The sequence below is a fragment of the Indicator indicator genome, chromosome Z (assembly GCF_027791375.1).
Source record: "Indicator indicator isolate 239-I01 chromosome Z, UM_Iind_1.1, whole genome shotgun sequence".
NCBI classification, from domain to species: Eukaryota; Metazoa; Chordata; class Aves; order Piciformes; family Indicatoridae; genus Indicator; species Indicator indicator.
The window spans coordinates 76110727-76135590 of NC_072053.1; the positions used below are offsets into that span (position 1 = coordinate 76110727).

Genomic DNA, 24864 nt, shown 5'->3' on the forward strand with positions numbered 1-24864 from the left:
AATTCATGTTAGGAGTTGTGTCTGTGGTGGAATTTGTCAGTGTCAGGCTTGAAAAATCAGAGGAACAGGTACTTTACGTTTTGGCAACCAAGCTGTACAACTTGGCGTCCACATAATGTAGTGCATCAAATTCCCTAAGTTTCTAGGGGTTAAAAAAAACTATTAAACCATTTAATGAATAAAAAAAATCCATCTTCCTCTGTAAATCACAAAGAGCTTGAATCTTGGATTGTGCAAAGTTTGGTGGCCATTGTGAGAATATGCTGAGGAGATAACCATCATGTAGGTATTTAGTGTAGTATACACATCATCTGGTGGCCAGCATTGGGACTCTTTTGTTGACCTTGATGAAAATTTGCTCTGGCCCAGGACTAGTGCTGGTTTACACATTGATGCTCTCTAACTGGGATTTTTCCCACAGAGTTGACCTAAATTGTGTGTGCTGTCTCTGATATCCTAGATCATGTGTGTGTGGTTATGAATGCTTAGTTCTTAAGGTTTAGAGTTTGTTTATTTGTTTCTTTTTTCTCTTAATTAAGAGTAGGAATGAAAGAAATAAATAGTTTGTTGTCCTGGTTTAGAGCCAGACAGTTCCTCTGTTGCCCCAAGACGGACAAAAGAATGACACTCACACAAGTGGATTGGAGAGCGATGGAAAGTTTAAATGGAAAACGCAATTGGTGTTTTACAGAAATTGCAAAGCATAGTGACAAAGAGTCCCAAAGTGTAGAGAGTCTCTTACACCACACCCAAAGGCATCCCAATACTTCTCCCCACCTGAGGGTATACCCAAACCCCCCAGGGCTCTTTCTTCCCCCCAGCACTGGTAGGATAGTCTCAGGCTGGCTAGGTCTTAGACTGCCCCCCCCCCCTCCACCCCCTCCACCCCCGCTACCCCTTTCTCTTCCTGGCATTAGGCCTAGATAGGCCTAAGAGGCCGTTAGATACTCCCACACTGTTACCCAATAGGGACTATCCCCCACGGGAGTAGAGAGGGATGAGGAAGAGAATGACTTTGCAGATGAATTTATAGGGTGAAGAATTTATGGGTAGAAATATGCTGTTTCCTGTGTCCACCTTATTGGATTGAACACTCAAAACACCAGAGGTGTAACTTATGTGGCAGTAACAGGAGGCACCCAGCCTAAACTGCCACATTTGTATACTCAATAATTCATTTTAACATGTAAGGAATGGTGCAAAGGCTTCCCAACAGACAATAATAGCTGTTGCCAGATGTGTGCAGTCCCTTCCTCACACCTGCCTTCTCATGTTTTTATAATAAAAGGAAGAAAAAGGGAGGGCAGGAGAAAAACCTTTGTTTTAATTTGTCTGTGGTATTATCTGCTCTTTATCTTAAGCCTTAGCACCTATACTTTTAAAAGTTGTTACTGTGTTTTATGCAGACATCATTCAGTAAATGAAATTATTTCACTACAAATCAAAGAGTGGAACATTAAGATGGAAACAATTTTAGGAAAAATGCAGTAGGAAAACTAAGACAAGAGCTTCAGTTTTACATCTCTGAAATTTCTGATTGATCTGGGAGCAATGATATTTTCCCTCCCTATTTTTCTAATGTATGAATATTTTACATATGTTTTGCATATAAAAGTAAATGATCAGGTTTTACACCTTTTGGCAATTCAATCTTTATTTATACATATTGAAAAACTATTTCTGTCACTCAGGAAGAAATAAGAATCCCCAGACCCTGTAACAGGAACTGCATTAGGGGAGCTTCATAATTTGAAAAGGGAGGGTTGGGGGAATAAAGTAAAAGCTACATTCTACTGTAAACTGACCTCATTCAGTTTGACAACAATGACAGGAAAAAAAAAAAGGAAACTTGCCTGTCAGATTCTAATCTGTTTAATATTTTAGGTATTTTAGACTAATTGGCAGTTTCTAATGGAAAGCTTTTCAGGTCATATTTGCAAACAGAGAAACCGGTTTGGATCAGAGGTGTAGTGCAAAGCTTTCCAGGTCATATTTGCAGAGAAAACAATTTGGACCAGGACCTGTCTTGTTCATATGATATGCAAAACTTAAGATAAATTTCTCTATGTGAAAAAACATTTTAAGTTCTTTCGTTCAGTGGCCATATGTATCAAGTTACGGTCTATGTGCTGTTATGTTTCTGGATCAGCTTATGTGGATCTGTGATTGATTTTTTTTTTTCCTCTGCATTTTTATCAGGCTATTTTATATTATATCTAGGTACATGCCTTTTAGCTGGGGGATGTGGATTACAATATATTTTATTAAAACAAAAACAGTTTATTAAACATAAAAATGCTGTCAAGTAATATTTTCAGGACTGGTTTAATTTTATACATTTCTGTACTGTGAAATTAAGGGGTTTTACCAGTTACAAGTTATCAGGGTCTCTGAGTTTCCAAATTCTAATTTGATCACAAAATGTTTTAAATTGTGTTGATTGACAAATTGAGAGATAAATAATAAACAGCTGTAGCTTAATATCAGAGAAAAGTAACAGTATACGCAACAGATTGGTGCTTTTACAAAAATGTACGCTTCTTGTAAATACTACCCATGTGTTTACTGGTGCAGACTGATTCAGTGTTTTGTTCCCTGGAATACAGAAGAGATGGAGAATTCCATTTTTATGACTTAGCCATCAGTCTGCTTTTAATATATTAGTGGGAAAATGAATTTGCAAAGCTTATCTGTGTTGTGTACAATTCCTCATGGAAGGAGGCTGCAGTTTATTATTCAATGTGAAGGTCAACATACTAGTTGGGCAAGTCTTCTTTTCTCTCATTTGGTGAATGTGAGAAGCGAGACGTTTCTGCATATAGATTAACAGGTGTCAGCATATGCCTTGGGCAGGTTTAGAAAATACCCATCCCAGAATCACATTCTGTTGAGGCTGATAGACTCTTTTGTCTTAGACACATAGTCAACACATGTTGTTAGAGTCCAGTTTGTATTCTACAGTAGTACTGCTACCAGATGCGTACAGGCAACTACAGACCAGTCAGCCTCACCTCCAGCTCATTCTGGAGGTAATCTCGAATCACATGGAAGAAAAGAAGGTTATCATGAGTAGCCGATATGGATTTGCCAATGGGAGATCTTGCTTGATGAATCCGATACCATTCCATGAAACCATGACCAAATAAGTAGACGAAGGAAAGGCAGTGGATGTCATACACCTTGTCTTCAGTAAGGCTTTTGATACTGTCTCCCGTAACATCCTCATACAAAAGCTCAGAAAATGTGGCATAGACAATTGGCCCATGAGGTGGATTGAAAATTGGCTTGACAACAGAGTTCAGAGGATTGTGAGCCAACTTGGAGGCCTGTGGCCAGTGATGTTCGCCAGTGTCAGTTTCGGGTTCAGTTTTGTTCAATATCTTTGTCAGCGACCTGGGTGAGGGGATTGAGTGTAAAAGCTGGAGGGATGGCAGGGTGGCTGACACCCTGTCAGGCTGTGCAGCCATCCGACAAGATCTGGATAGGCTGGAAAGCTGGGTGAAGGCAAACCTCAGGAAGTTCAGTAAGGTCAAGTGCAGGGTCCTGAATATGGGGAGGAATAACGGCAGGCACCAGTACAGGTTAAGGGTTGGCCTGCTGGAGAGCGGCTCCATGGAGACAGATCTTGGAGTCCTAGTGGATGAGGAGAAACTGCTTTACAAGTGAAGGTGATGGAGCACTGGAAGAGGCTGCCCAGAGAGGTTGTAGAGTCTCCTTCTCTGGAGACTTTCAAAACCTGCCTGGATGCATTCCTGTGCAGACTACCCTAGGTGATCCTGCTTTGGCAGGGTGGTTGGAGTCGATAATCTCTGGAGATCCCTTCCAACCTCTAATGTTATGTGATTCTGTGACTGCAGCATGGTATGAATAACAGCAACAGGTTCAACTCAATCCATGACATAACATCCATGATGAGGTACTATACCTGCTCACGACCCATATCATCCACAGCATGACTGTGTCACTGAAGCTCTCAAGTGGTAGTGAGTGCTTTGCTGCACAAGTTGCAGCACAAGAGAAATTCTGAGAGATCAGGTAAAAGTCCTGCATGCCAGCTTTCATCAAATTTTACAAATGCAGTGTTGGAAGAAACAGTTTTAATAGGCAATAAATGTCCAGCTCAATCAATTAAGAGGTGCGGAATGATATTAAGGGGGTGAGAGTGCTGCAGTTCCTGAGAATCTCTAGAGTACTCAGGTTTACAGGAGGGAAATAGTTGTTTATTTATTTTATTTGCCTTCCTCATACATACTCAGAGAAGAGCAATTAATTTCTATTTTTTATTGTTTGCATTATCATTGAACGTATATCTTTCTGCCGTGCCAGCTATAAAAAGTTCTCCTTTTTTTTTTCATTATTATGCCTTTTCCTTCTGGATGCAATATTTCCTTGTTTTCCAAAGGATGTATTTCAGTCAAGGTACAAAATGTAAAGGATTTTTACCACACTGTATTTGAGGATGTTTCTTGGTTCCGGAAACGTAGAGAAATGCTCACCTGCAGGACAGCTGTAAACTTCAATAGCTTGGGAAAAGTGAAGGTTTAAAAAGTGAACCGTGAGTACTTATTTTACCCAGTGCAAGATCATGTACCAGGTCCTCCTGAAGGCCTTGCTAAGGTATAAAGAAAATGAAGAAAAGGTGATTTGTGGTAACCAGCATGGCTTCACCAAGGTCAAATCATGCCTGACAAACTTGATGGCTTTCTGTGATGGACTTACAGCATCAGTAGATAAAGGAAGAGCAACTGATGTCACCTACCTGGACTTGTGTAGAGCATTTGACACTGTCCTGCATGACATGCTGGTCACTGAATTGGAAAAATATGGACTTGAGGGGTAGTGTACTGTTTGGAAAAGTAATTGGCTGGATGGTTCCACTCAGAGTTGCAATCAATGGCTCAAGGTCCAAATCGAGACCAGTGACAAGTGACGTCCCTCGGGTTGGTAATGGAACCAGTGTTGTTTAACATCGTTGACAGCTATATGGACAGTGGGATTGAGTGCCCCTTCAGCAAGTTTGCATATGACACCAAGCTGTGTGGTCCAGTTGACATACTGGAGGGAAAGGATGCCATTCAGAGGGACTTTGACAGGCTTGAGAGGTAGGCCCAAGGCAACTTCATGAAGTTCAGTAAGGCCAAGTGCAAGGTCCTACACCTGGGTCAGGGCAATCCGAAACACAAAGATAGGCTGGGTGAGGAATGGAGGAATGTCTCAAGAGCAGTCTTAAGGAGAAGGACTTGAGGATGTCAGTTAACAAAAATCTTACCAGGAGCTGGCAATGTGTGCTTGCAGCCCAGATGGTCAATTGTATCCTGGGCTACATCAAAAGAAATATGACTAGCAGGAGGAGGGAGGTGACTCTCCCCTTTCTACTCTGCTCTGGAGAGACCTCATACTTGCACTATTGCATCCATTTCTGGAGCCTCCAGCATAAGAAGGACATTGAAGTGCTGGAGGAGGTCTAGCGGAGGGCAAGGAAGATGATCAGAGGGCTGGAGCACCTGCCTTATGGAGACAGGCTGCGAGAGTTGGGTCTGTTCAGCCTGGAAAAAAGGAAGGCTTCAGGGAAACCTTAGAGCATCCTTCCAGTGCTGCAACATTTTACAAGGGCTTGTAGTGATAGAATGAGAGGGAATGGATTGAATCTTGAGGAGGGCAAATTTAGACTAGATTTTAGGAAGAAATTCTTTACATTAAGAGTGGTGAGACATTGCAAGAGGTTGCCCAAGTAGTGTGTGGATGCCCCCTCCCTGGAGGTGTTCAAGGCCAGGTTGGATGAGGCCTTGAGTAACCTGGTCTAGTGGAAGGTGTCCCTGCCAATGACGGGGTGTTGGAAGCAGATGATCTTTAAGGTCCATTCCAACCCAAATCATTCTATAAATCTGTGAGTCTGTCCTATCTAAGGAATTTTTCACAGAATCACAGAGACACTAAGGTTGGAAAGAACCCTCAGGATCACCAAGTCCAACCGATAACCCCTACAAGGTTCACCCCTAAACCATATCCCCAAGCACCACATCCAAATGACCTTTAAACACATCCAGAGTTGGTGACTCAACCACCTCCCTGGGCAGCCTATTCCAATGCATGACCATGCTTTCTGTGAAAATTTTTTTCCTAATGTCCAATCTAAACCTACCCAGTCACAGCTTGAGTCTGTTCCCTCTTGTTCGATCACTAATTACCTGTGAGAAGAGACCAGCACCAGCCTCTCCACAACATCCTTACAGGTGGTTGTAGACAGCCATGAGGTCTCCCCTCAGCCTCCTCTTTTCCAAACTAAACAACCCCAGCTCCTTCAGTCGCTCCTCATAAGATTTATTCTCCAGGCCCTTCACCAGCTTCATTGTCCTCCTCTGTACTCACCCTAGCACCTTCACATCTCTCTTGTATTGAGGTGCCCAAAACTGAATACAATACATCAGGTGTGGCTTCACCAGAGCTGAGTACAAGGGGACAATCACCTCCCTACTCCTGCTGGACACAGCACTTCTAATACAAGCCAAGATGCCATTTGCTTTCCTGGCCACCTGGGCACACTACTTGCTCATATTCAGTTGCTTATCAATTAGAACTCCCAGTTCCCTTTGTGACAGGCAGCTTTCCAGCCACACTTCCCCAAGCTTGATAGTGCTGCTCAGGGTTGTTGTGACCCAAGTGCAGGACATTTGGGCATTTGGCCTTCTTGAAGCTCAATGCTAGCACATCGACCCAATCTATCCAAGTCCCTATGCAGAGCCTTCCTACCCTCATGAAGATCAACACTCCCACCTAACTTGGTGTCTGTGCCTTGCCTATGCAAGTGTAGGTGCTTCTGATGTTTCAAAAGGTCTAGTTTTCTTGCGGGTGCAGACTAGCCACATAAAACTGATGCTTTTTCTCATGAAGTCCAATTTAATATATCTCTGTTCTTTCTGATTTTTGTTTGGGTTCTTTGGTTTGGACCTATCCAAATAGTGTGAAAAATCGCCCCTCATGAAAGGGACATAGTAAGAATAAAAGGGGAAAGTAGACGTGCATGTGAAGGAAAACTCAACTCTTGCAAGAAATGTGGTAGGTTCTTGCAGCCAGTTAGGAAACAGTAATTTGCAGTGTGGTGAAGTCTTTCACGTTCAGGAGCCTGATTCTGCTCAGCTGTGTAATTATGATGGAAGGGAACCAGCCAAAGGTAAAGACCTGGCTGCATCCATTTGGAAGGCTTGTTCTGGCAGAGCGGGTGGGAGAGTAAAAGGAAGTTACAAAAAGTATGTTTCTCTGCCTGATTGATAATGAACCAGTAATAAGTGGCCTTATTATAGTAGAAAGTTTCCCACGGAGGCCTGATGATTACAGAGATGCTTTAGCTGAGTGTGTGTGACCACATCTTATTTTGATCAGCTGTAGCACCGCAAAGCTGTGTGATTATCATAATCTAACAATTAGCCTGGCATCCTTTGCCAGTGTTTAATTACTGCAATAAATGGTAATTGAATAGAGGATTTAACGAAAAGAGAAGTTTCTTTCTTCATTGTGTACTTAACTTGCAGTCTTTTCTAGACAAAGATTTCAATACTATTTTTTTTGGACAACATCTTTGATTAGTCATTTGTCTTTTGTTTAGTCATTCAGAATTTTCCTTCCTCATAATGTTTTTGCATGGTATTTAGAACTTGTCTTAACTTGTGAAACTGTAGCCTAAAGACTAAAACATCACAGACAGCTCCAATACATTACAGAGGGGTTTTGTTGGCTTGCTTAGGTCAGCGGTATCCTGCTAGAGACCTAAAATGTCATTGACTTGCTGCTGTCAGCAAACCTCACTTCTCTTAGCACCTGATAAGTGTCGAAATATTCAATTTATTGGTTTGAATAAAGCTAAAATTAAAATAGCTCTTTGTTTACTTCATTATTTGTGCATCAGAACCATTGTTGATGTCTACACAGCTATGGGAACAGAGTTTATTAAATGTTGTGACAAAGGCAGTAAAAAGAGCAGAAAAGCATTAAGGAGGTTATTTTTGCATAGCACAGAAATAGCAAATTTAAGATATCTGCAGTAAAACGGTACACTTAATCCCACAAACCCTCAGATAATTAGCAGCCACAAGATTTCCCCCATCACACAGAACAGCTTTAAGTTAGTTCAAATGAGGGAACTTAGACTGTTTAAAAGAATAAAGAAGCACAACTTACCATGCTGTGTTCCAGTCACAGAATGAGTAGAGCTTGAAATGATCTGAAATGGTTTAATGGTCACTTTATACCTAACCAGAAGCAAAAGCTGTAAGCAAGCTTATAGTGTATAATGGTAAATAAGTGACATCATCACATCCTAAGAGCAATTAAAATGTTGTCCTTGTAAAGGATATTAACATTTTCCAGAACTTGCTTTGGGTTTCTGTATTATTGCATATACAAATACTTACTTTATACTTAATTTGCTATGATTAGTAATTCGAGCATATGGTTTTACAACTAGCTACCAGAAATAAACTTAATTTTCAATCTATTCCCGTATTTTTCTAGTTGAAGCTTTTCATGTGTCAAGCATATGTGAGAGATGTTTCTGTTGTCTAATAACATCTAATCTACTAGTGGTTCAGCTTTCATTGGGATACTGTCTCAAAAGAGGAAATTGTTAATTACCCTTACACAATAATAAACTATATGGCAAATGGGTATTAATAAAAGTAGTAACCCTTTATTAATGAAATATGCCAAAACTCATTAAATAGGATTGCTGTATGGTTGGAATATATATTTACAACGGGAATGTGCAATCTTAGGGCAAATATAAACAATTTAATGCAAATTAGAAGGCAATAACTTGGAAAGAAAAGGTCCCTGAGAACAGATAGCGCTCAATTACAGCAGGGGGAGGCTCGATAAGAACCTTTAAACCCAAAGGGCAATGAATTATTATTCACTCACAGCTTGTTTTATGGGGGGTTGCTGCTGCTGCTGCTGCTGTGTCATCTTTGGGGCGCGCTCGTACAGGACGGGCACAGCAGAGTGCCAGCAAGGAGAGTTTACTGTGTGGTCTCAGGTTGATCCAGCTTCAGTGGATGGCAGCAGTTAACAACGGTCTTCGCGATGGGCGCTTGCTTAGTTTCTGGGTAAACTGAGTCATGGCACAATTCTAGTGACAAGGGGAAGCAGGCTAGGCAGATCTGTCTTCTAGGCTTGTGGCTTCTCCGATTTGCTGTGTATGGCTTGTGGCTTTATCCCATGCTCTGGACCAGGCACTCAAGGCAGGGCAGGGCAACTCAAGGCTGCTTCTACAAGACAGGTCCAAGTAGGCTTGAAAGCAAGGCTTAAAACAAGGTTTGAAGCAAGGCAGAGGTGACTACTGGGTCACTTGTGTGTATACAAATTGTCAGAGATCAATTGGTCCAATGGGGCACTAAAGCTAACATGTAGCTGCCCAATGGAAAGGTGTTCTGCCTGGCTATAGCCATAAAAAGCAGAAACAAGGACCTTGTATCTGGGGGAACAGTGGTCAGCTAATGTGCTCTCACCCCAGATAAGCATGTTGTTTACCAGACAGGCAGGAGTCCTGTCCCCTTTGTTCTTTCTCCCACATTGCCCCTGTTTTTCTGCAGAAGGGAGGGGAGAGAAAGGGACCTTGTCTAGACATCCTAAGGCCTGTCTGGGTTTGTACTGGGCCATGTCATAGCCCTACCATGACAGATACTTACTGAATCTTCTCACCTGGCTGCCCTTTTCATGATACTTGTAAAAGTTGACAGCTCTTTTGAGACCTTTCTGTCTCCATTAAATTTAGTTCAAGCTGGCTTAATGGCCATGAAAGTAAAAAAGGAGGACCTGAGGTACCAGCAGTTACAAGCATGTAAATGGGTTGCTTACAGAAGCTTTTTTTTCCTTTAGGAAACAGAACAAATAATTTTTTTCCATGCTGCTTCTGAAGAACTATGGGAATTATGATTTGTATTGACTGCAATAATAAATCAGTTTATCAAGTTTTGTTGATGTTGCATTGTATTTCAGATTATCATTTGAAAGCAAGACAACTAGTCTAAGGCATTCAGCAGTGATAATGTCCCCTGCATATTGGTGTTACAGGCTGTGCAGCCTCCAGGCAGCAGAATTTGGGCCATTTGCATCTGATCACTTTTGGTGAAGACCATGATTTTATAATACATTGTTAAAATAGTTATTTTAAGTGCTATCTGGTTCACAGTGAAGATTTGCTATAGGTATTTCACAGAACAGATTCCAAATATGGAGAGGTTGACACACTTAGTTTGAAGTAGAGCAATTTTACAGGAAGGATGATAGAATATAACTAAAAACATTTGTATATGAAACAACAAACAAATTCTTGTCATTTTTCTATATCTAAATTATGGTGTGCAATTAGTGTTACTTGTGCCATTCTTAGACTTGGTGTTTATTTCAAGAAGGAAAAGGAGAAAGAAACAATAAATAAAACTTGTTGCATTCCAAGTACATGTTTAAATAAACCAACAGTTATTTCAGTGACCAGCAAAGATGTTAAATTCAAGATGATTCACATATGCTTCAGAAGTTAAAATCACGAAGAAAAGCATGCACACAGACTGTGTTCTTGTCTTAATGGATAAACAGAATACAGAAGGCATTAATGACTTGGAAAATGTTTTGCTAGTCTTGTGTTTCTGTCATTATAATGGCCATGAAGTTCTTTCTCTGCATCCTGGACATTTCAGCAGTGGCACTTTAGCATAGAAACATTCATGTGTCTGTCTTGTTTGAAGGAGTATGCAAGTTTTGTGTAGCAAACCTGATGCTTGTTGGTTATGGATGTCTTTAGGTTTAGAAGCTACATCAGTGTCTACCTTCAAATAGCTTTTACAGCCCTACCACCTAATAGCTAGCTTTGTAGTATGCAGATTTCTGAAACACTGTTTGAATGCCACCTGACACAAAACATAGGTTAATTATATTTGAAGAATAGCTGTGTTTTGCAGTGTGTAAGCCAGCATGGAGACAAATGATGCTTGTGAGAAATCTTGTAGATACTGTGAGTTCTGGGAAAGTCTTCTTGGCTGGCTTCTACCATAACATAATGTTTGTTCTATTATGCAAAATCTAGGTAGGACTAGTTTTCTTTCTTGTAGTAGGATTTATACAAAGATAGTGATTACTGAGTGGTTCCAGAAGAGCATGGAAGTTTAGATAAAGATCAGCTAGAACAGGATGAAGACCTAACTGAGAAAACAAAAAGTACATAAGTTGTATTAGGAAAGAATATAGGAAAGAATATTGCGAAGGGGACTAGGAAAAGAACAAACATTAAACCTTAAATGCAACAGGAAATCTGCTATCATCTCTACAAAAATATCTGCTAATAGATTCCACTTTCCCTTTGTGTGTTGTGCTCCCCAACATGTACGTGCTTTCATTTGAAGCAGAACTTTTGTTTCATTCTAATGAATGAATTCTAATGATGTTGCATTACTGATAAGAGGTTTTCACTCTGTACATGTTAAGTGGTTTTGCTCTTAGATGTGAGTTAAAATTCTTTGGATTGTGTTTCTGAGGAGTTTGAGCTGATAAATTTTCTGTTGGGTCATGGGCATCCCTCCTTGCATTTCTGTGTTCAGGTTAGAAGCCTTTGTGTTTCAAGAAGGTAAACACAACATGCTGCCTTGTAGCTGGGGAAACAAGAACGGTGTTAGTTCACTCTAAGAGGCATGATGGAGATTAGGTAGCCTCTTTTGGAGGCTATTCGGAAAAATTAAAGTAGTTCTACATTTCTTCAGGACTTCTGAGGTTTTGATTACTGACTTCTTTAAGATATTGCAAGAGGGGAAATAAACACCTGCCTTTTACTTCTTAGTTGAAGAGACTTCACTCAGAGCGACTTAATAAAATTCCTGGCTTTTCCTGGAGCACGTTCACTCTGTGCCAGCAATATCAGCTAAACGGCAATTCAGATTGCTGAAAATATGTGCCATCTTATTTTTTCAGATGTGTAAATGTAAGCATTTTCTGGCTATGGTTAGTGACTGGAATGAAAAATGAGAAAGACTAAGAAAACAGAGAAGAATGGAGGGAAAGACAAAAGGACTCCTTTGCATGCCTCACCCTCACCCTTGGTTTGCAGGCAGTGCTTCCTCCTTACTTTCTAGGTATTTGACAAGCATGGGTGTGCTGGAGTGAATGAAGGCATTCAATGGCTTCAACACTAGGTGAAGCAGAAATAAGAATAAATCTACCAAAACACCAGTGATCAAAGAGGGTGGTTGTTTTGTTTGTTTATTTAACACAAATAGAGTGGGAGACTTTGCCAAAAGTGAGTCAGATGAGCTCTTTTTGTGCTGGATTGGGTAGAACACCTCACTGATGCAGATCACAAGTTTGATTTCATTGCTAATGCAAATTGAAGGTGTGATCACAAATCTCGTTGTCTGTTTCTTTTTATATATAGAATCACAGAATTGTTTTGGTTGAAAAAGGCCTTTAAGATCACCAAGTCTGAGCATTACCTAACTCTGTAATTTCCATTACCATATACTGTGTGATCAGATTCTTCCCTTCAAATTTACAGACTATTTCAGCTATCCTGCCAGACTCTGTCTGGGGAATGTCTGTCTAGACTCTCATAGTCTCCCATTTTCGTTAAAGAAGAGTGTTGTGTTAAGAGTAAGATCCTGATGTCTGCCCATCTCAGAGTCCAGGACTCTTAGTAGAGCTATTTGAAAAAAAGGTAAGGACTTACACTGACGTGGGTTCAGAAAGATAAAACAATCAAATAGTTTAATTTATTAAAGTGACAGATACAGCAGTTTTGGGATTGATGGTGATAAATGCAGTAACTGCAAGGTGATCTCAAGTTAATATATTCAGAGTAACAACTGGCACTGCAGCCTTCAAAATTTGTTTGGAAGTTGAGTGTTTATGTTATGTGAGCTTTGCTTCATCAGTTTTAGCCAAAGTGAGACCATCTTTCCTGCACAAGACTCTCTTCCTCAGCTCTTTGGCAGGTCACCTCATTTAGTACAAATACCTGCTGATTGTAAATGACCTCAGTCCCGAAGCGTAGTAAATCGACTTGCTTTCCTGCTGTTAGCCCACAGGGAGAAAGAGCTGTTTCTGGAGTGTGATCTGTCTCGTTCCACTGTGTCTTGGGCCTAAGCAGGGCAGATGAATTGGACTCAAGATGTTCCTATTGCCCTCCATTGACTTAAAGAGAATAAGGAGGAGCAGTTCACATGAGGTTGTTTATATTGTAAAAATCCCAGATGTCTACAATTATGTAAGATTAGTTCTGAAAGCGTATTGTTTCTGTCACAAAACCGTATGCGTATAATGTGAAGGCTGAGGCTGATATGAGGTAACTTTAGAATCCACAGAGAAAACTGCATTGTTGCCTGCATAGTTAAATAAAAGTGCACACACACACACATAGAAATGTTTATCATTTTTACTTAGTAGAACTGCAATTAAAAAAATTAATCATTGCCAGATTATTTGTTACCCATAAATTATAAAACACTTTTTTCATTACCTGTAAGAAATAGCATACTCTTAACTGATACAGAGAGCAGACACCAATTTGAAAACAGAACATTTTTGCAAATTTCTTAAGACAGTATCCATTCAGGTGACAGGTTTTGAAAGCACACTGCAGTACAAAAATATATTTTCTACTAATGATTTAGATAAATGTAAATTCTCCTGGAAGAAATTTGGTTTAGAGAGGCTTTTTCATCTTACAGAATAGAACTGTGAGTCTGTGCACTGGCTGAAGTTATGGAGATATATCATACTTTGATGCATGTTCAGTTTTTGCCCTTTTAAAGGCTATTTTATTGAAACTGAATTATTGTAGAGATATGAAAAGCTGTAGTTTGCACTAAATTTATCCTTGGAGGACCAGCAGATCATTACTTTTTCTTTGAAATTAGATAGAAGGATTCAGATGGCAGATTTCAAGCCCATCAGGTGTTTAAAACATGCCCCTTAGCTAAAAAGTATTATAGTTAAATCTGTCATGGCCTCTTTATTGCTCTGTGATATACTTGACAATTGCAGCCATGAAAGAGAGTAACTCAGTCAGCCTGAAGTGGAGTAGGTCAGTGGCTGCCCCAGGGAGTTTGGTAGGCATACAAACCTGGCTTACAGAATTGTTAAATCCATCATGGTATAAGCTCCCATGGAGGCAGCGAATTGGTTCCCATAGTTTCTTTCAGATACTATGATAGGCATTAAAGATGTAATGAAAGTAAGGTGGAGGGGAGAAAACGCCCTCCACACCCTCAATGCAATCGTTATCCTACCTCTCTAAGGAGTCCTTAGTAATAATTATAGTAATAATAAAGTGTATCTAGGCTGGAGCCTTGCACTACATTTCTCAGCTGGCACTCATTCAGAAGTGTCAAATTAGGCTGAGTGCTGATAATTTGTATCCTAGAATCCTTTTATCTGAATAAAGCTATGCTTCCACTGTGTACTTCTGGCAAAGGAGATGCACTGCTTTTCATTCATCTTTAAAAAGCAGTACAGGCTTTTCTGTGCATCTTGACAAACTGCTGGTAATCATGAAGAATGAATAAGCCTGTTTGTGCTCTTGCAGTGACTGTAAGTACTTGCAGTCGAATCAGCTTTCAGCACAGAGATAATTACTGTCTGATTCAAACAAAAGGATATGTTTGGGTATGTTTATGTTGACACTGATTAAGGAGACTAGATAGAGTTTTGTCTTCTTTGCTGCTTCTTACTTCTTTCTCCAATTAAAAAAAAAAAAAAAAGCAACCAAACAACAGACCCACAACCAAATAAAGCAGACACTTTTGTTGTTTGTTAACTCAATAAACCATGGGTGTCTTAGGTGACTTACTTCATAAGAGCAGATAGCAAAACCTTTATCCAGAAATTCTTGTGGTCATCCTGCATAAGCAATGTCTGGTGAATTGTAAGGATTATTTTTGAGAATGGACATGCATTGCTTGAATGAAATGAAGTGCCATTAGTGATGCCCCATTTATGAGAATATTATCCTGCAACAAGGTCATCCTCAGTTAATTGTGCTTAAGTCTGAATTCTTCCTGTGTTTTCAGATTCCAGCGGGGTGACTACCACATTGATGTCTGTATCAATGACTATCTGGATGTGTTCTGCCCTCACTATGAAGACTCAGTGCCAGAAGAAAAGACTGAACGCTATGTTCTGTACATGGTGAACTTTGATGGCTACAGCTCCTGTGATCACACCTCCAAAGGTTTCAAGAGGTGGGAGTGTAATCGGCCACATTCCCCAAATGGACCACTGAAGTTCTCAGAAAAGTTCCAGCTGTTCACACCCTTCTCGCTAGGATTTGAGTTCAGGCCAGGCCGGGAATATTTCTACATCTGTGAGTATACAGATATTTACCACTGTTGCGCAACAGATACAAGAAATCCAGCTAATTTTTCACGTGTTTTCTGTGGAAATACAGGGGGCCAAAAGGTGTCTAGTGCAAGTGTCTTACAGTGAATGTACACTTAACTATCCCCAGATACATTAGCTAGGATTCTAGCTATTGAAAATGAGATTAAATCACAGCTGCTTTTCTCATGTCAAATAGCTTGTGGCCACTGAACTGTGGCTGACTTTTAAAGCAAAATACACTACTATGTTCCAACAGTCAGAGAAGGGAGTGAGAATGGTAGGGTGAAAGCTATCCTCGAGGAAAAATAATTAATCCTTTACATGTGAAATTCCTGGATATTCTTACTTGCTCAGATCAAATACTTTTATCTCTGTAATATTTTTCACCCAAGGAGAGTCAACTGTGTGTAGTTTTGTGGTATGGCTGCTGATGTCAGTAGTCCAGTGGTATTTAAAGTTATAATTTCTTAAAGTAAATACTCCTAACATCAAGCCAAGTGGCTTCTTTTTTGTTCCTTGAATTTTTTCATTCCTTTTCTTGAATGAGCCATTTCTGTCAGCATTAGCAATCTGGGGTGCCTTGGGAGCAGGTGGCAAGCAGGGGAGTGTGAATGCACTCACACACCTTCATGCATGCTCCCCAAAGCAATAGGAAACACCCTTCCAGAGCTCTGCACTTTCCTCCATACAGATCTGCATTGGGGCTGCTCTGAGCACCCAGAGGAGATGCAGTGTAACATTTGAGGGTAAGAAAGTAAAAACATCAGGAGGTTTAAAAAACAGTGGGTTATGCAAACTGGTTGCCTGACCCCGCTGTGTTGTTCGTACTGCTTCAGCTGTCTTGTATGTTTCAAGGTCCAGCAAAGATCTTACTTTATCATTTGGTTTGCATCTGAATCTTCCACTCCTAACAAGTTCTAACAGCTCCAGCAATATTTTTTACTGTTTCCAGTGCTAAAAATATTGTCTTCATATATGTAGCTGGCCTTTCAACTATGAAACAGTTTTTCTACCTCATTTTGCTGGAGAAACTGATTATGTGTGGTCCCTGTTTTTCAGCCTCATTTCTTCAGCATTGAGCTTTTCCTTTTCCCTTTCTAAATGTACAGGGAAACGCATCCCTTGTGGATAGCTTTCCATTAATTTTTCTTCAAGCAAATAAAAGCCTTTAATGAGTGGTGGTTCAGTGCTGCTTTCTTGTGCTGAAGCACAATAATAAGAATTATAATGATAGGGGGAAAAAATTTTAAAAAATGCTGTAATGCTACTTGAAATGGCTTTTTAATATGTTTATGAGAAATCATGTGAAGATATGAGAGTTAAGTGAATAATGTTCTAAGATAAATAAATCTGTACTGTGTAGGCTCAGTCCTATTCATGTCACTCACAAAACTTTCCCATTAACTTCAACAGCTGTTTTGTGTCATTCAAAACTCTGATACCAGGCTCTGCAGGAACACCACTGTTTGTGACAATGTAGCAAAGTAAGCTGCAAGAATTAGAAAAAACAAGCAGTAACATACCAGTTTTGTAAGTTTTTAAAAAGAAAGAAAGAACGAAGGAGCAAACTGTTAAAAGTGAAAATCAAACATGAAAATGGAAGGGAGAAAAAAAAAAGAGAGTAATCTCAGCTTGGTCTGTCTAGCCTAATATCTTCATTGTTAGAACATACAAAATCCATTGAACTCTGAAGAAAGACATTATTATTCAAATAGACACAGGTTGCTTATGCCTATTTTTTCTCATTAGTGGTTAAATTCAATGTATTACTAAAAATTATATGTATCTTATAGAACACTCATATTTTCAGGCATGTTTCAAAGACATGAAAGTATTTTTTTTTCTCTTATGTAGTAAGTAGTTTTTGCCTTCATCCTTTGCTCTGCCAAGGGCAGTAACAAGGCTGGCATTACAGCAGTTGCAAGGAATCACTGTACACTAAGTTAACATTTGTATGCAGACCATCTTAGGGTGGAGTTGTCCATCCTGGAGTGTTTTTTTTCTCTTAGTTTCTGCTGAAGAAACAAGGTTGTGAAATGTTCTTGTTTCCTCTTTAAAACTGTCATCACACTCTAGTCCAGACTACAGGGAGTGGCTTCCTTACCTTTCTGTGTCTGCATGTTGAAATTTCTTTTCCTCAGCACACTTGAAAGTTTTCCACTCTTTGCTGATACACTATATATATAAAGGTTACAAAATATGTAGTCTAGACCTCTGGAAACACAGAATTATTGAGTGGTTGGATACATATTTAGCTTGCTTACTGTCTGGCGCTTTTAAGAATGTGACTTGCCTCTCTTGCTTCCATTATTTTCAGAAATGCAATAAAACTGTGAAAGTGAAGATGGACAAAAAAAATCAGGAAAGGGGGGGAAAGATCCTAAATTTTTAAATGTTAAGTAATTCAAAACAAGGGTATAATTTTAAATACTTTATCTTAATTATGGATATTATCTTTATTATTATGCTAAATATTAAATAAAATACCAACAACAACTTGGCAAATAAACATCAGAGCTTAGAAATAATAAAATGAAGACATAGCTGGAACCAGACTGTTGCAGATTACTGCAGAATCCTTACCACAGTTTCAGAAACAAGCTCCTTAGTCAATTTAATCCAGGAAAACAAGTATTTATGATGTTTCCACTTTTTCAATCTTACTTATTCAGACCAAAAGCTAAAAAATGAAGATTAACTAAAGAATGTTATTAAAGGACACCTAGGAAATTTTTAGTGTGCTAATTGCACTTTTCTTTTGGGGAGATATTGGACTCCTGGTTGGAGTCTGTTATAGACCACCTAATCAGGAAGAAGAGGTTGATTTAATTTTCTTCAAGCAGCTGGAGACTGCCTCAAGATCACTTCCCCTGGTTCTTGTGGGTGACTTTAACCTGCCAGACATCTGCTGGGAATTGAACACTGCAGAGAAGTGTATGGAGTGTATGGTGGATAGCTTCTTAGCCCAGCTGTTACGTGAGCCTACCAGGGGTTCAGCCCTGCTTGATTTGCTGTTTACAAATAGAGAAGGGCTGGTGGGAGATGTGGTGGTGGGAGGCTGCCTGGGGTGCAGTGACCACGAAATAATTGAGTTTTCAATATATGGTGAAACAGGAGGGGCAGCACCAAAACCTCCACCCTGGACTTCCGAAGGGCAGACTTTGGCTTATTCAAGGAACTAACTTGGAAAGTTCCTTGGGAAACAGCCCTTAAATACAAAGGGGTCCAGGAAGGCTGGACTTACTTCAAGAAAGAACTCCTGAAGGAACAGGAACAGGCTGTGCCCATGTGCCAGAAGAGGAGCCGATGAGGAAGACAACCAGACTGGATGAGCAAGGAGCTTCTAAAGGAATTAAGAGAAAAAAAAGAGGGTGTATCACCTTTGGAAAAAAGGGGAGGTATCCCAGGATGAGTTCAAGGACATTGCTAAGTCTTGTAGGAAAAAAATTAGAGAGGCAAAAGCCCATTTAGAACTTAGACTGGCCATAGCCATAAAAGAGAATAAAAAATATTTTACAAATATATTAATGGCGGCAGAAGAGGCAAGGACAACCTCTGCTCCTTATTGGATGTGGAGGGGAATATAGTAACAAAAGACAAGGAAAAGGCAGAGGTACTTAACACCTTCTTTGCCTCAGTCTTCAATAGTGGGACAGGCTGTCTGCAGGACAACTGGCCTCCTGAACTGGCAGATGGAGTTGGAGACCAGTATAGTCCCCTTGTAAACCAGAAGGAAGTGGTAAGGGACCTGCTGACCCACTTGGATCCTCACAAGTCATGGGACCTGATGGGATCCATCCTAGGGTGCTGAGAGAGCTGGCAGATGAGCTGGCCAAGCCACTCTCCATCATTTATCGGCAGTCCTGGCTCACAGGTGAGGTCCCTGATAACTGGAGGCTGGCCAGTGTGATGCCTATCCACAAAAAGGGCCTGAAAGAGGAACCAGGAAATTACAGACCTGTCAGCCTGAGCTCGGTACCAGGCAAGGTTATGGAACAGGTCATCCTGAGTACAATCACACAGAACCTACAAGATGGTCAAGGGATCAGACCCAGCCAGCATGGATTCAGGAGGGGCAGGTCCTGCCTGACCAACCTGATCTGCTTTTATGATCAGGTTACTCATCTGGTGAATGCAGGGCAGGCTGTGGATGTAGTCTACCTGGACTTCAGCAAAGCCTTTGACACTGTCTGCCACAAGAAGCTCCTGGCAAAGCTGGGAGCTTGTGGTTTGGACAGATTCACTCTGCAATGGGTCAAGAACTGGCTGGAGGGCTGAGCCCAGAGAGTGGTGGTGAACAGTGCCACGTCCAGTTGGCAGCCAGTCACTAGTGGTGTCCCCCAGGGATCAGTGCTGGGCCCCATCCTGTTCAATATCTTTATTGATGATGTAGATGAAGGAATTGAGTCCATCATCAGTAAGTTTGCAGATGGCACCAAGTTAGGAGGAGGTGTTGATCTGTTGGAGGGTAGAAGGGCCCTGCAGAGGCACCTGGACAGGCTGGATGGGTGGGCAGAGGCCAATGGGATGAGATTCAACAAGGCTGAGTGCAGGGTTCTACACTTTGGCCACAACAACCCCAAGCAGCACTACAGGCTGGGGACAGAGTGTCTGGAGAGCAGCCAGACAGAAAGGGACCTGGGGGTGCTGGTCGATAGTAGGCTGAACATGAGCCAGCAGTGTGCCCGGGCGGCCAGGAAAGCCAATGGCATCCTGGCCTGTATCAGGAATAGTGTAGCCAGCAGGACAAGGGAGGTTATTCTTCCCCTGTACTCAGCTCTGGTCAGGCCACACCTTGAGTACTGTGTCCAGTTCTGGAGTCCTCAATTTAAGAAAGGTATTGAGGTACTGGAACGTGTCCAGAGAAGGGCAATGAAGCTGGTGAGGGGTCTGGAACACAAACCCTATGAGAGGCTAAGGGAGCTGGGACTGTTTAGCCTGGAGAAGAGGAGGCTCAGGGGTGACCTCATTGCTGTCTACAACTACCTGAGGGGAGGTTGTAGGCAGAAGGGGTTTGGTCTCTTCTCCCAGGCAACCAGCAGCAGAACAAGAGGACACAGTCTCAAGTTGTGCCAGGGGAGGTATAGACTGGATGTTAGGAGAAAGTTCTTCACAGAGAGGGTGATTGCCCATTGGAATGTGCTGCCCAGGGAGGTGGTGGAGTCACCATCGCTGGAGACGTTCAAGAGGAGACTGGATGAGGCACTTAGTGCCCTGGTCTAGTTGATTGCTTAGGGCTGGGTGATCAGTTGGACTGGATGATCTTGGAGGTCTCTTCCAACCTGCTTGATTGTATGATTCTATTTCTTGGTCCCCTGTTAACCTTCCAGTCAAGCTCTGATCAGCATAACCACTGATGCTACTGTGAAAGAAATGGGCTCAGACATACCACTTTGCTGTGCATTCTGCTTTGATAGGTAGTTTACCAGAATCACTAGAGATGTTCTGAATGGAATCAAAGCAATTGAAAGGGTCTGATAAGTGCGTAGTTTAAAAAAATATTTTTGTGTGTATAGATAATGTTAGACAGTCAAGGAAGGTGACCTTTAAAATAGTTCATGCTTAGCCTAGTGTGTATATTAAAGGACTGGTTTCTCTTAAAAAGCATTAGAAGAATTACGTGCTGGTCCAGCTAAAAAGAAAGCAGAAACAATCTCCAGTGTCTAATAGATTTTGACATTGGTGGTGTTTTTAGAATCCTCAAAGGGAGTGTTAAAAGCTGTTGAATAATTTGGAACTCAGGAGAAAGCCATGTAAGGAAGTAAAGAGGACATGCTGCTGTCTAATATAGGAGTTTTTCGAAGGGAATGAATGTCTCTCAGATAACAAGTTGAAAGATTATTTGGATTTATGTGCTTCAAAAATCCAAGTGCCATTAAGATCCTGGTAGCAGAAATACAAAACAACTTTGAAAGCCATCTCATGAGAATATTGTGTAAGATCTTAGCGACTGGTATTGCTTTCTACTGAAATGCTGATTTTGGACATTAGAAGAATGAGGGAATGCCCACAGATAGAAGGCATAAGAGACAGTTTTTGTCTCTCCTCTATCTTCTTTTTCTTTTTCATCTAATGTGCTAGATGAAGGCCAGTTCATTTTGTAGGAAAATTAAGCATATATTAAATGTTCATATATGATCTTCAAATCATGAATGTTAAAAAGATCAGTTGGCTCTTGGTAAAACACTTTCAAGGAGCATTAGGAACTTGATGTGGTCATATTTGATCTAACTTACGTGAAATGGTGACTAAAGGTTCCATGCTGGTGGCTATGGATTACTGCAATTTTTAACATTTGTGATTCTTGTAAAAACCCCATTGCAGCCTTCATAAAAGTAAGTATTTAAACTGCAGTGTTCTACTGGAAGTACAATTGAATGCACAGCATGCAACCCTTTAGATCCTTATGGAGCATTCATCATTCCTTGCTTTAAATCAGATTTGATGTTCAACAGCTACAACTTAACATTGCAGAGGTGGCTGCACTTCAGTGGTGGGTAAGGCTTTTTGCAGTGGTACTTCACTGGGATGTTTTGAGGTTAATAAGGGGAAGCACGTAGATTCCTTGGATGAAAGAACTCATAGAAATAGTGAGTATTATTAATAATTATCTGAGGACTTATGACTCCATAATAATGTTCTAATTTGATTTCTCAACAAGCTGAAACCTGTTTAATGATCTTTTGTGTTGTAAGCCTATGTTTCTAACATGGAGCAGATGCCAACAGAAATGGAAATAACATAGCAGTGACATTTGGAATAACAGCATTTTACTTCATTGCCTCCATGTCATCAGCATGTTGGTTTCCCTGTTCCACAGAGTAATTCCCAAGACAACACCTTATGTGCTGATACTGTCTGTCATAATACAAACTGAGTATATACTCATGCCTGCAGCCACAAGACCAAAACTAACTTCTCTCAATAAAAAGTCTTCTACTCACTGAGCAATTGGCTAATGATCTTGTTTTATAAATTAATATACATTACTCAAATTTGTATTTTCACAAATACATGGATTTAAAAGGAGTAAATTTGTTTCTAAGCTCCTTAACACTCTAATATTAGACAAGGTTGTATAATAGGAGAATGTTACAAAATTCTCAGTAACTTTTTATTCCCCAGTCATGCATACTATGCAGACAAGGTGGCAAAGACAATGGCATACGCAATTAATACTTCTATCTCCAAGATTCTTGGCAAGTCAATATAGATTATGTGGAATAATATTTTTCAGAGCATTCAGAAGTGAATAGAAATACTTTATTCTAAAACATCATAGAAAAATATTTTCAGAATTCCAAATCTTTCCACTTTCCCTCAGGAAAGCAGTAGGTCATCCTTTGATCTATATTACAGGCTAAATAAAGTTTTTACTGGCTCTAAAATCTCACTGGCTTCTTTTTTACATCATCAATATTTAGTATTTAAAGTATCAAGTGGTGTGTCCAGCTACATACAACTGAAGGGAATTAAGAATGGCTTGAAGGTGTGTTGGAATGTCACTTGTCCCATTCCTCTACATACAAAAGTAACCAGGCTCCTGATGATGAATATAAGAAATCACATTGCTGCTTCTGATCTTATTGGGGTGAAATAATCGTAATTATTTGAAGGATATTCAGAATGTCAGTATATTAATCAGTTTAAGGAGCCCTGACAATTCAGTCCTAGTGGTGTTCAAAATGTGTTCAGAGAAAAATACACTGGAATGATGTTATGTACACTATGTTTTAAGAGTGGTAGGTTAGAATATTATGCAGATATTCGCCTAGATTTATTAAGTGTTTTTTTGATACATTTGCTTTTAGTAATACTGTGTCATCTTCCTATATCTTGAGGCCTGTGTCATTAAAAACTTAATGCAGTCTACTTCTCTTCAATACTTCAGAGTTTTGCAGAAAGCATTCATCTGTGAGGCATTAAAGAATGGACTGTCCGACAGCGCAGAGCCTCTGTTGAGACCTGAGTCAAGATCCCTAATAGCAGTTGCAGAAGGTCTTGCTGTCTGTACATGTTAAGGTATTTCTGCCTGAGAAATTGTGAGCAGAAATAAAGTAGCCTTAGGCGGAAAAACATACTGCATTTTTCTTCAGTGTCCTGGCACTGTGAAAGAATGCAGCCTCTCCTCTTGAAAGGGGCTTGATATTAATCACTTCTCTGCTTCTGGCTGGTGATGCACTGAAAAATCATAAACTTCTTTCCCCCAGGGGAATGGAATTATGCATGCACTTCCCATTGGTGCTTCATGGAGATGGGATCTGACTTCCCTAGGTCCTTCCTGTTAGCAGCATCAAGGAGTAGATGGGAAGAATGGCATAGTCAGGACTCCATAGGCATGTCAGCAAGGTAGAAAAAGTGTTTATTTCTCAGAGAGAGGTGCAAAACATATGTTTGTTTGGAAATATAGGTGTGGTCTGTTGCTGACAAATGCAGTGTCCCAGATGACAGTGTTACGTAGTTTAGCTGTGTGCACCTGACGTGGGTAGGTTATTGTTTAGCAATCTATTTTCTCAGTTTTTCATATATTTCATAAGACTTACTAGCAGGCAAATTACAGTGCTACTGGAGTTTCAATTTAATAATCATGTATAAGAGTAGATTTAAAGTATGTTTAAAACAAGATAAAGATACTGTCAACAAAGTTGTCAAACCAGTTCTCTGAAGACTTGAAATTCAGGCATTATTTCTTTTTGACCATTAATTATGCTGTATATTTACCTGGGTCTCCCTGGAGTAATCTGTGTGATCACAGATTCCTATGTCCAAGGACTAGAGCATTTTCTTAACAGCTGTTTGGTGGTGTGCTGCAAAGCACCCACTTCCGGCCCACATGCTTTGCAGCACTACTGGATTTCAAACTTAAAGTGGGAGAAGTTTAACTGTCTTTCATTGTAGCACTAAAGAATGCTGTTGACCAGGTAGCAGAAGTAATAGCCATCTCACAGCTTCACAGTTGTAACCAGCTCCCACGTCTGTACAAAATGTGCAACTTCGAATTTGTTGTAGAAGAGTGTTGGGTAGCTTTCACTGCTGAGCCTGTAGCTGAGCAAAGCGATCAGCTGGTAGGGTTAGAAATTATTGCCAGACATAGTGTTCCTCACCAGTAGTGCTGCACCTGGGGTATCTTTACTTAGAAACGTACCCCAGTGCAGAAGTGGTTTTCTGGTTTGTCGTCCCACTTGAAATACTCAGTGGCGCCTCAGGCAAAACTGTTTAAATTAGTCACTTTCAGGGTTAGACATTAAAAGTGGAATTTTATTAATTTTTATTAATCACAAATATTTCTGCATGTTTTATTAACAAGCAGATTGGCTACCAAAATGCTTTCTCCAAGACATTTTTTTCTCCTAACTGCCACAGAGAACAGAACACTTATTACTGGCATTTAGATAAAGATTAATGGTTTCAGCAATTTGTTTGAGGAAAACTGCATTTTACTGTACATTCCACTTCAGTGCAGACCATCACTGCCAGCATGATTTGTTGCCTTCTTGATAAAATTAT

The 24864-nt window shown here is 40.3% G+C and overlaps 1 protein-coding gene across 2 annotated transcripts in view; it reads left to right on the plus strand.

The window, feature by feature from the left end:
* EFNA5 (ephrin A5) overlaps positions 1–24864 on the plus strand; it is a 242545-nt gene that overhangs the window by 192139 nt on the left and 25542 nt on the right. For both annotated transcript variants that reach the window (XM_054397905.1, XM_054397906.1), the window contains exon 2: positions 15048–15340. In XM_054397905.1, coding sequence (XP_054253880.1) covers positions 15048–15340 — 293 coding nt within the window. The remainder of the gene's footprint in view (positions 1–15047; positions 15341–24864) is intronic.